We start from the raw sequence: 12,480 nt of genomic DNA, 5'->3' as shown, positions 1-12,480 counted from the left end.
GAGTTAAAAGATTTACTTGCATAGCAGAAATAAATTAAGCAGAGGAGCATATGTAGCCACAGTAGATGTACAGTAAGTCACATAGATTTGCAATCCAATTCCATCTGCTTGTTGTTGACCGCACTTTGCTAAGCAGTAAGATGACACCCCACAGTAGCTCTAGAGGACATAGCAAGCCTGCTGGTAAACAAGTTTTTAATTAACTCATTCTCATGCTTTGTTTTCCACTGCCCCTTCATTTTTCAGGAGCCTACTTAGGATGCAATTTTATTTTGATTCTTACACAGGTCGTGGTGAAGAGCTCATGTTCTTGGTCTGTAGGATGTAGCACAAAGGCTATTCCAGATGCTGTTTGTAGCAGAAATGCTGTTGCAGCAAGGGACAGTGCATAGCACCACTGAATACCTTTTTAAATTGTATATTTTTTGAGTGAATGGTGACTTGAGGGACCTTTGACTCCCAGAAAGAAGTCAAGAAATAAAATTCACTTAGATTGAAAGAAGCAGAGTCTCAAGTCTGACCTCCACATAAAATAACAGATAAAAGCCTTGTGGGTTTTTTTTTTGGACATGCCTTCTTATTGATTTGTAAGAAAGCACAAGCAAAAATAAAAGCTCTCCTGCATTTGTTCCAGTACATTAAAGAAATTCTGTTTAGATGTAAAATTAAATGCTTCCATTGGGCAACAGTTCTGATTCCAGCTTTGCAAATTTATGGAAGTGTATTCTGGCTCACATAAAACTATCCAGCTGAATCTCTGACAGATATATTTCTTCTCTTTTAAAGTTCATTTGTATGAAAATATATCTCCAGTGAGACATGTTTATGAATTTGGGATCTTTCTGAGATGAGACTCTGCATTGCATTTTAAATTTGCACAAAATAGTTTTCACAACAGTCTTTTGGATTTGTTTCTAATGAGTAAATATTCCTTGAGCTGAGCATTACGCTCTGGATCCTGTGAAATGCTACTCTGCATTTGCTTATTGTGTGCTACAACACACTTGAGTAATCTTGAAGTTCATCAGGTTTTGCCCCACTTGCCTTTACTGAGCATCAACGGATTCTTTATCCAGACACAGAAGTGTTTGCATACTGTACTTCTGCAGGATTTGGAGATTATTTACAGAGGTTTAGGATCTTTAAATTCCTTGATTTTTGGGAGAGGTAACCCTCTGTAATTCTCAGAAACAAGCCACCCCTTTGAAACCAGGAGAAATGCTTTCTCTTAAGCCCAGTGCTTTTTGTCTCTTAAATCAACAACCTCTCCTCTTGCTGGTAAAGAATGAGTAGGGTTTTTTTAATTTGGTAGCACTCAGGTATAATTTGTTCCAGTCTTTTCCTGACAAATGAAGTAGCTCAGGAACTACAGTCTTGTGTAACAGGTAAAAAGTTAGAGCCATGCAGTTTTATGGGCCTGTCTTCTAGTAGAAGATAAGAAATCTAGTTCTCTTCAGTGTTTGGTAATAGCCCTTCTCAGTGAGTGGAATGAGGGGTTTTTTGGTTTTGATGTACTTTCTTCCCCTAACCTATAATGAGAGCTAGCAGCTGGCTGCTACTACTATGGACTTTCTTTAAATATCATGATATTCCCTTTTTTTCTACATTTGTTCATTTACCATATTAATTTTCTGCATTCTCTGGGAAGCAAAGTACATGGCATGAAATATGGTCCCTAGGTTTTTGCCACGAAGTTATTTGAGATGGTTTGATAGAGAATTAACTCAGTGTGGCCGGTTTTCAGGCACTTTAATCTTTAATATTCCTTGCACAATTTTTTTTTCAAATACTTTCTTTGTATAATTTAACTGTAGCTATGTCTAGACATATTTCCTGGATATGGCTAAACAATTTTCAAGGTAAATTATGACCTGGGTTTTTTTTTTTTTTTGCACTTTCTCACACACATAGTATCATTCCATTATGTATGTAGGAGAAATGGGAACTGCAGACATCTGCAATACAGTTTTCATCAAATTTGCAAACTTCTGCCCCTTTGTAAAATTGGTTATTTCCCAGAAATGTTTTCCAGCCTTTACTTCCATTTTCAAACAATTTGTGCAGTGCACCTATAGAATACATTTACATTGTTCCTGCTTCTCCCCAGCAGTTCTAGCTTGAAAAAAATTCACAAGACTTCTCCCTTTATGCTTTGCTATCTTCTAGGTTTTAATGTGTTCATTCTATTTGCCTTAAGGTCCTCTTGTATAAGGCCATTGTTCAAAGCACTTGTTTCTTGCTCATAGAAAATTCTGTCTATACTCCCTTTCTTGGAAGATTCTGTGGTGTTAACCATAGAATCGTTTAAGTTGGAAAAGACCTCTAAGATCATCAAGTTCAGCCTGTTCTGTTGCCTTTCATAAAAGGCAGCTGCTTTGTTCCATTCTTCAGTCAACAGTTCCATTTGTAATGCAAATTCACCTGAGCTTCAGAATGGTTTTTTAAATATATGTTCAGACTTTGCAGTAGAATGTTCCACTACCCCAGTTCAAACTGATTCTGTTCTCTTTGTGCAGCTGTCTCCTCTTTCATTGCTGGTTTCCCCTGCCTCTCCTCAGTAGATGGTTGAAGTGCTACTCTTCCCTGAGAGCAGCCTGACTCACCTGCAAGTTGTAGGAGATGATGTCTTTGCTTTGGGTGGGTGCTGCTCTGAAGGGAGGGACTAAGATTTTGTTATCTCAGTATAGGGAAATCTTAGGGCTTTTCAGTGCTTGGGGGTGAGAATTCGAATTTATGACTAAGATACAAACTTAAATAAAAGTGTTAGTAATTTATTGTCTTAAGTAATTTTTAAGAACTGTGTGCCCTGTTTCTGTTGTTATGAAAACCTTGGCTCACAAACTTAACCAGATGGGGTTTTTGATACTTTTGTCACTGTTTTGTGTTATGACTAAAAACTTTTGAATGCAGATGGTACTATTTGTTTGAGTGAACATGGGAAGTTGTAGTGGCTTTTGTTATGTTTGACAGTTGGTTTTTTTCCCAAGCTTCTGATCAGGTAAAAGTTACTGAGGGTTTTCAAAAGGACGTTGGTCATCATCTGCCAGGTTTCTACTTAGAAGCATCCCTACACAGCTACCTTGTACACATGGGGACTTCTCCTTAGTTACTTACTTGTCCATAAAATGAAGAAATATTGCAGTTAGATAAACTTTGATTTGAAGTGCTTTCCCTAAAGGTGTAAAACATTTGTTTTCACTAAAGGAGATTTGCAGTTCTTTCTAAATGTGCAATGTGCAGCATTGGCTATTTATTTTATAGTAACTTCTTGGTTGGTTTTTGGTTTTTTAAATGTACTGTTTCTTTTCTCACATCTGCATCTATAAAACTCTAAATTACTGATAATTTGAGTTGTAAAGTACCCTGTTTAAAAAAATATTTTAAAAGTCCCTCATTCTTCTTTCAAAATGCTGGAGTTTTGAAAAGACACAGCAAACCATGGATTTTCTTCCATTCATTTTTAAGGCCAGACTGTCCAAATGCAGTCTGTTTCAGTATGTCTGCAACTAAAACTTTACCTTAGGTACCAGAAATAGACAAACTGAGGCAGAAAGCTTGTTTTGGGCTGCATTACCTGTTTTTTGATGCTGTCAGCCAAGAATTTTTTGGTAGGTTTTTCATCTTCAGTTTACTGTCTGCCAAGCTCAGGGGAAGTAATGGGTTCACACTGGAGTCACGTACGTGTGAAGGATTTCCCCTGATACCAGGAATCTTCTCAGAGTTGCAATGCCCTTGCAAAGGTATGGCATTCCTGTGGGTTGTGACAGCTGTTCAGTGAGATTAGGTCCCTGCAGGAGCATAGTACTGCACTTAGGGTGTGTTTGCCTTCCCTTCCTCCACTCTCGACTGCTTCTTAAATGAGTTATGAAACCCGTTTTTCTTTAAATCAGAGATCCAAAATTTTGCAGCTGTTATGGCTGATTTCAATTGGAGATAGTATTCCTTCTGGAGCAACAGATGGAAAGTGGAATCCCTTTTAGCTGATACCAAACTAAACTTAGATAGCTTCCTGCTGTGGGTAGAAGGCTTGTGTTGGAGTTTCAGGCCTTAATCCCGTACTTGCACATATGAAACTCCATTCTAGACTGCATTGTCATTCTGTATTTGCTGGTTGGATCATTCTGCTTTTCAAAGGGACAGGGAGAAGGTTTTTTATTTTTTTCTGAGGTTCCAGTGGATGGTTGCCACTTAAGGGATACACAGCATAGCAATCCTTCTCTAACGAGTTTTAATTTATGGATGTGTCCAGCATAAAGTGTTATGTGAGAGTTCAAATGACCTCACTTAACAGTAGGACTTGAAAAGGTGAGACTGAAAAGCAAACTGTCCAAGACTATTCAACATTTTTGTCCTTCTCTGAAGCAGTATATACCTCTTGAAGTATGTATTTTTGTAATGAATGTTGAGCTGCCTGTCTCTCATTCTTCACAGAACATACTAAAAAAAAAGTGCATATGGCACAGCAAATGGGAAAACAGTGTTTCTTTCTTCCAGAGAGATTTTCCTAGTAAACAGTCTGTGACAAATTCCTGATGGTTTCTGCAGGTAAATTTTCTAGAATGAAGAGCTGTTTTCAGCCACGTTCTAGAGAATTAAGTATTCAAAAACTGTTGTCAATTTTTTTCCATTTCCTTTTGCCTTTTTTTTCCTGCCACCCAGAGTTAAACAGACGATATTTTCTGAAATTGCAATTGAGTCAGACAGTTGTGGTTGACAGTTTCACAGAGGTTGAGCATTTGGCAAGTTATTTATTTGTCTGTCAGGCTGGATGTACCTGACTACGCAAGTGCTGTGAGCAGATGCAGAGGTGGGACTGTGAGGGCAGGGTGGTGGTTGTTTAAGTACCACGGACAGGGGCTCCTCCACACGTGTCCAGATCATCCATGACTTCATCTCTCAGGAGTTTTGTATGTGGGCAGTTCAGCACAGCCTTCACCCTTTTGCAGACATCATTGTTTGGGATTCTTCGTCACTTGATGCTTTTGAAAGAGCTGGTTTTCTGTGAATCCATGTCCTAAAGCTCTTGGTATTCCACAATGTGTGCCACCTGTACCCCATTTCCTCCATTTAACAGGAGGCTTATGTGCGTGCTTCCTCACCAGAGGCTCCCCATCGTGTCTAAGGATTAATTGTTGTCCTCTTAGGTGTTCTTCATCCGACTTCAGCAGAATTCAAAGACAGAATATAAGGGCATTCATAAAGCTGACTTTCCCTGTTAACCATTCCATGGATTAAATTTCAGTTCTTCCTAACTTTATTCCTGCTGTAATATTGAAATTCTGCCTGCATCAAGTGTGTGCATCTTAAAAGATATTGCATTGGTTTCTCAGCAGAACCAAATAAAAGGGTTCCTTTTTAACATTTAATGGGGAAATGATAATCAGGGCACCCAATTCTAAAGAATATCAAAATGGACCAGTCACTGAGACCATTTCATGAATTTGCTGGTGAGTCATTCTGCCAAATGAAGTTTAGGTTGCCTCACACATGGCTCAATTGACATCATCTGCCTCCCTTCAGAAAGCAGCAATGGGACACAACCCACTGATGTTGACCAACATATTTGTGCTGCTCAATCCAAACAGGAAATTTAGAAAGGCACTATAACAATCTATATTTAAGCATTGTGAATACTAATCCTTGACCCACCAAGGATTTCTATATTTACTTTTCTTCCTTTCCTACATATTCTTTATATCTTGATTTAAGTGTTAAGTTGTCTTTATTGCATACAACTTTCTAACACCTGGGCATTGATTAATTTTTAGTGTTTTAATCTGGACCAAAATAGTCTGAAGGCGGTTCTAGAAAGCTTCTTGCAAGGATCTTTTGGACCTTTTTTTAACCTTCCCAGTCTTCCCACAGGTAATTTCTTTTGCTTTATTTGAACAAAGAGCTTATTGGATACTAACAGATAGGAACTTCTAGTGTTTGCAGGTTTCACTCTCTAATATAGCTTATTCTGCAACTGATCTCAGTCTACCGTATCCACAGCTGACTCTTCCTAAGGGGGTGGACTGTGCTCCTTTAGACTCTTCAGGAACTGCTGTTTAAAAGAATGGAAAACTTCTCTTGCCTAATGGACTGAAATGAGATTTCTTGACCGTTTAAGGAGGTGGCTGATTAAGACCACAGAGGCACCTCCTTAGGTGGTCGTTGCTTCATCCGAGCACACAAGTGTGCTGTTCACAGTGGGTCCTTTGAGCCTGTTGCTGTGTTCCCTGTTAAGTTGCTAATGTGGTGTCCCTCCTTTGGCTCACTTGGAACTCACCAAGTTTCTTTTGGATATGCTTCATTTTTTCTGCTGGAACTGGTGCATCACTGCTATTAACTGGTTCTCTTCCTTCCTAAGTGAAGTGATGGCTGAAGCCCAAGCTCTGCTACTTCGTGTGTTGACAGTTCCAATACTTGGAATTATGCAGAAGCACACAGATTCTCAGTCCTGGTAACTAAATGGTAGGACATGGCCGTTATGGAAACAGGATTTTGGAAATTAAGCCGCCCTTCTTTCTCCTTGCCAGTTGTTGTGAAAACATATTTGGATAGCTGTAAAAAACAATGGCTAAACAGGAAAAAGCCTTTTTCTGCATGGGAAAGTTCATGTACTGATTTCATTTCTGAACATAGCATTTCTTTTCCCTGAAACTTAGTTTTATAATCTGCTACTTGGAAGAATACATTATTTATTGAGAACACCAGCTTTGAAAAGCTTAGGTTTTTATAATAACGGTATTGTAAGAACTAGCTATGCACATAGACAAAATTATATGTGTGAAGAAGAGTCTAGCCACTACTTTGCATTTCATAGTTGGCTGAGTCACTAAAACAAAAAGCAGCTTTAACATTTTTATGAGAAAAGTAGAAGGAGTAAAATTAAATGGTGTTTAATTTCACAGCCATTTGAATCTAGTAGTAAAGTTGATGAAATGGAAATTTGATGAGGTACAAACATCTCAGAATAATGTTTCATGCTGAAGCTGTGATGGCAGCAAGAATTCTCAGCTTTCTGTCAATACATAGGTCCTCTTCTGCACATGCTTCCCAGGGGGAAACAATGAGTTGCTTTTTCTTCCTATATATATTTATTCCCCTGAACTGGGAGCCCTGTCTAGCATACATCTGGGATGTGTTTGTAATTACACTAAATGTGAAACTACTTACAGTGAGTTTTTTTCTCTCTATATCTTCACAAAGGACACTTTTAAAGGGCAGGGAAAATCAAGTCTTATTTCAAGGGTGTTAGCCTATTTTAAATATAGCCAAAAACTTGGGTTGCATTTGTAGCCCTAGTAGGAGTAGCAGTTGGAGTTATATGCCATTTGGAGACACCACAGAATGTAAACAAATTATCACTACTTATGGAAAAGAGATCAATATTCAATTTAGGTAGGATTAATACTATAGAAAAGTATTCTTTGGGTAAATAACTTCCTAGCCTATAAGGGGGCTGGTGACTGTAGAAGAAGTTTCCACCTAAAAGCTCTAGTCTTGTGTTCAGTCATCTCTCTGAAGTATAGCCTCAAGTTCCCTTGGTCTTATTTTCTTTTTTTTTTTATTTTTATTTTGTTGTGTGGTTTGCATCTTCTGTGGTAGGACACCCATTAGTTGCAATAGTAGCCTTGCCAAATATGTATGGAATTCTGTAGAACCTCTGGACTGTACAATAAAGTGAAGAAAAAGGTCTGTTAAAGAGGCTGGAAAGGAGAATTCCAATGAGAACATTAATTTTCCTTTGGCTTTCCAAATAATTTGGATTCCTGGAGTTGAGAGTATATGTCCATAGATAAAGCTGTAGCATGCAGAAGACAGGAAAAATAAGAAAGCAACGGAGAGAAAGCAGAAGAAGAGCTAGAGTATAACAGCAGCAAGGACAAGTGAGTGATTTTTCCATTTCAATTTTTATGCCTTTGTTCTTTTATTTTGACTTTCATGGTTTTCTTGTTTTCCAATTGTCACAAAATTTATAGTATTAGAAGCAAATATAAAAAAGCCACAAACCCTGGGCTTTTAGTATATTGTACAGTAAGATTAGACTAGAGCTGCAAGAACTGTCCTGAGTTACCAATACTTAGCTTGCACTGATTCATTCCTATGTTTTTTTGTTGTTGTTGTTGAAAAAAAGACTTTTCTAGAAAAACACATAGCAGAAATTTTAAATTTTTAATTTCACTCAGATGATCAGTAATAATGCTCATTTTAAAAAATTTCTTGGAAGACAGTGTTTTTACTATGACTGAGTCTTAATGATCTGCATAAGATTAAAAATACAGGAGGCAACTTAATCTGGTATTTGCTCGTAGTGGACTGATGCTCTAGAGTTGAGGTGAAATGTAAATATATCTCTATGTGTGTGTATCTGTATGTATATACAGTGGTTTGTGCTTTTAAAGAGCAAGCTTGATTTTGAGCAAAGTCAACTGAAATGGATTTCAAGTATAGTACTTTATTATGGATGGAGCTGCCAGTGCCACCTGTACTTAAGGCTGTGTGACCTTTTCCATTTTAAGGCTTAACTCTTGGCTACTTTGACTTTTGCCAAAGTTCCGTTCAGACAGATTTTTCCATGCGAGATATCTGCTTTGGGTTGAATTTTTTGAAAGTTTCAGCCAAAGCAGTTCTGTTCCAAGAACAAGGCTAGCGAAAAGTATGCTGTTTTGCTTGTGTGAGAATATTCTGGTGTCCTTCTTTGATGCTCCAGTGCCCCCAAGCTCTAAAGCAAGGATTTGAAATTTGGCAATAGTTCAGCCTTTGTGTTGAGGATGTGCCTTTTGCCTCCCTGTAAAAATCCACCCAAATTTCCAGACCAGTTTACAAGGCTTTGAAAGATTGCCATTTGCATGGGCTTAATAGGAATTTCTTAAAACTTCACAGTAAGCTTCCTTTAGATTCTGTTCACACTGGGAATGCTCCGGGCAGAGTAGAGCCACATATTTCATCCCACTTCTGCTTGGACTTGTGACGGCTGGGTCTGGGTGCTGACATTGAGCTAGGAGTGGGCAGCATTGTGTCTTTTATCACCCCTGCCTCTTCCCATGTCCTGTTCCTTCTCCCTGGTGACGGACCTGGGCCCTCTGGAAACAGAAAATGTTTCACTCATCTGAAAGAGCATGACAGATGTGGAGGAGAAGAATTTGGGAGAGTGTGTGTGTCTGGTTTATACCATTCCTTTGGTCACAGAAAATGTGTGTATTATACTGGCAAAACAACACTTCCTTTTCTACTGAGTGTTCAGTTTGGTTTTGTTGCATTTAAACCTCAGTAGCTGAGTGGGTATCAAGGTTTTAATGAACTATGTGAGCATCAATTTCAAAAAAAAAAAGGTTAGTCTCAAATGTCAGTACAGGAATGTTAGAGGGCAGAAATCAAGAGCTTACTTTTTTCAAACACTGAAGTCTGACATTTGCACTTATTAAACTTAAGCCTCCAACTTCATCACAAGTGTTGTGTGTTTTGTCCAAGAGGCAACTATTTGACTGGAATGGGGAAAGGCGCCTATTTTGAGGATGAGTCCAGGATTTGTATGAGTAAAGGCTGTGTATTCATCTGTTAGGGAAGTTGAGAAATGTAGAGTGAGGGAAGCTGAGATTTGGGGAAATAAAAAAAAGTCTTTGTGGCTAAGACAGCTCAGTGGTGCTTGATGAATTGTGTGCTGTCTGTGCTCAGTCTTGGTGTTTCTACAAGAGGCACTCAAGTGGCTGTTCCTAGGTGGCTGCTCAGACTCTGTGTTGTGGCTGGCTCGAGAACTTGTATCCATTTGCGGAAATGCAGAACTGCAAGTGAACTCAGTGGGAGCTAAACCTCCTGTAAAATCCTGTATTGCCCTTACGACAGTAAAAACTGGCTCAGAGTATGTGAAGTTTGACATCTGGAGCCAGGGAACCTTTTAGTCTGATTAGCCTAATGCCTCAGTTGCCAGTTTTACAGGTGAAGGAATGACTTGTCCCATCCCTGTAGAAAGACTTGGGGACAAACTGATTGCCTTTGTAACAGCACTGGAAAATAACATGCTGTAAATAGAACATAGAACCACTTCCTTTGATCAGGGATGAAACAAAGCGTTGGGAAATATGCCATACTTTTATCTTTCCTACCTTTTTTTTTAAAGTTACTTAGTGTTAACTAATCTGTTTCATACTGATCTAAGCATAAAAATCTCAGTATCTTAGCTCTTGAACTCAAATTTTCCACTTTGAATTAGCAGTCAAAACTTGTAAACACTGAGGATAATATTAAAATGCAAGTTTAATTAGCAATGGCCTTGTAATTCTCTTCAAAATCACAGTCACTTGACGTTAGTAGTAGCTGAATAAAGTGTTAGGAGGATCCTCCTCCTCTGTTTACTATGAAGATGGAAAGCATCCTTGTTTAAGCTGTTTACTGCCACCTCACCATGATAAATTTCCCCTTTGTAAAGTTGCTTCAACAAGACATCTATTTTTTATCCCCTTGTAAAGTCAGCCATGACCTGAAGTTTCCTATGGAAAAAAAAAAATAAAGTTTTTTGAAAGGGACAGTGCTACAACAAATAAGTGACTGTGTGTTTGTGGAAATGTCTAGCTCCCAAAGTGAAATGATTTGCTACTAAAGTTTAGTGAATTTAATGCTTTGGAAATAATTTGTAGGAGAGTCTGCAGCAGTGGAGAGTTTTGGGTTGTGGTTATTTGTTGGTTTTTTTTCTTGTTCTTTCTTTTAAGGTGGAGGTATAAAAGATTTTTTTGTCTGCTACTTTAGGCTGAAGTTGTCATCAAACTTTTTTACTTGTTTCTTGGGTTGTTTTCTCAGGGTGTCTGCTCTGAGCCAGTAGCTCTCAGATGGGTCTTTTGAAAGCTTCAGCATAAACAAGGCATTTGACAGAATGTACCATGCAGTGTTTTTGGGAGAAAGATGGGAATTTTGAGCTGCTCAAAGCACATACATCTTCCTTAGGGGAACTCAGCTGCTAAGAACAGCACTCTTATTTGTTTAGCTGTGTGAATCCACTTGCTAGTGGACAATTGTTTTGTGTTTTGTTTTCTTCCCCCCCCCCCCCCCCCCCCCCTTACTTGTGTGCTCTTCCATTTGTGTTTTGAGCTGTGCTTTGAAGTTGGACAGCTAGTTTTAAACAAAAGCTGTTACCATGCTCTGCATAGCATCCAGTTTGATTTCAGCAATCTCTTGTGTGAGTGATGTGGTTTAGAGTTAAAAAAAATGCTGTTCTTTGCTTGCCTTGATTGGTTTGTGTAGGATTAAAATTGAAAAAGAAAAAATCATCATGTCACACTGGGTATGTTGTATAAAAGGCAAGTCAAATGTGATTAGAATGTGATTTAGTGGCTGTGCAGCAATTATTAATTGGTCATGATACATTAGATAAAGTTAGAGGTATCCTCTGCTTTTTCCTCTGTCACCTTCCTTTTCTTCTTCCCCAGTCCCCCTAATAATATAAGGAATTTCTGAAAACTTTCTGAGAACTTTGTGTGCATTTAGTCTCCTACATTAGTCACTCCAGTATATTGTACTTCAGAGTACCTAGATAAAACAATTTAAAATGCATATTATGTCATGTTTGAGCATTTTTCTTCTGTAAGAAGGTCCATTTTTACTTTCTTAAATTTTTACTGAAGTCTGTATTCTTTTATATTGATTTTTATTTTAAGATTAGGGAACAAAATGAGGAATAAATTCTGAAAGGCAAAAGCAAACACAACTGCAGACAACCAAATTAATTTCTATACATTTACATGAGCAGTAAATCAGCTATGAGTATTCAACTCTGTTATTTCAAATTATTTTGAAAAAGTAACTAAAATGTGATTAACAAGACTGCTTTATTAAATGGGTTTAAGATGTGATATTTATGTGAAGTATGTGAACTGTTTCTGAATGTTTTGCTCTTCTGTCTTGTTTTTGGCAGCAACTGGAATTAGTGGAACCCAGTGGCTGGATCCATGTTCCTCTAACAGATACCCACAAGAAGCCCATTCGCACCTTTATGATCCAGATTGCTGTTCTAGCAAATCACCAAAATGGAAGAGACACTCACATGAGGCAAATCAAAGTGTACACCCCTGTGGAGGAGAGCTCCATTGGTAAATTCCCCAGATGTACAACAATTGATTTCATGATGTATCGCTCCATCAGATAAAATTTCCTCATGAGGAACAATAAAGGTATTTTTTCACGACCATATCATTGCTAAAGTATTCAGATACTTAAAGAGCAGAGTTTACTTCAGTGTAATTATATCTTTCTGTTCATACTTTGTACAATTTTGAAATAAAGATAATCTTGTGTTACAGTATGTTGTAGTCTGTAATTTTGTTTCTTTTTCTAGGAGTCTGAGTGTTCTTGTACTCTCTGAGAGAGAAAAAACAATCCAGGCAGTCTTAAAAGAATGTATTTGACTGGGGCAGGAATCAATAATTTATTTGATATAATACAGATATTTTGGGGGAGGATTTCTTCCCCTAATGGTCATGCATGGAAATAGTTCATTCCTTT

General features: G+C 38.0%; 1 protein-coding gene across 5 annotated transcripts in view; it reads left to right on the top strand.

The window, feature by feature from the left end:
• ANAPC10 (anaphase promoting complex subunit 10) overlaps positions 1-12,280 on the top strand; it is a 31,677-nt gene extending 19,397 nt beyond the window's left edge. For all 5 annotated transcript variants that reach the window (XM_084204480.1, XM_084204482.1, XM_084204484.1 and 2 more), the window contains exon 5: positions 11,894-12,280. In XM_084204480.1, the coding sequence (XP_084060606.1) occupies positions 11,894-12,124 (231 nt within the window). In that variant the 3' untranslated portion in view covers positions 12,125-12,280. The remainder of the gene's footprint in view (positions 1-11,893) is intronic.
• The last annotated feature ends 200 nt before the right edge of the window (positions 12,281-12,480 follow it).

The sequence above is a fragment of the Fringilla coelebs genome, assembly GCF_963513975.1.
Source record: "Fringilla coelebs genome assembly, chromosome: 4".
Taxonomy (NCBI): domain Eukaryota; kingdom Metazoa; phylum Chordata; class Aves; order Passeriformes; family Fringillidae; genus Fringilla; species Fringilla coelebs.
Note: the sequence above shows the minus strand (reverse complement) of the source record. Positions and strands in the feature narration are given on the sequence as shown.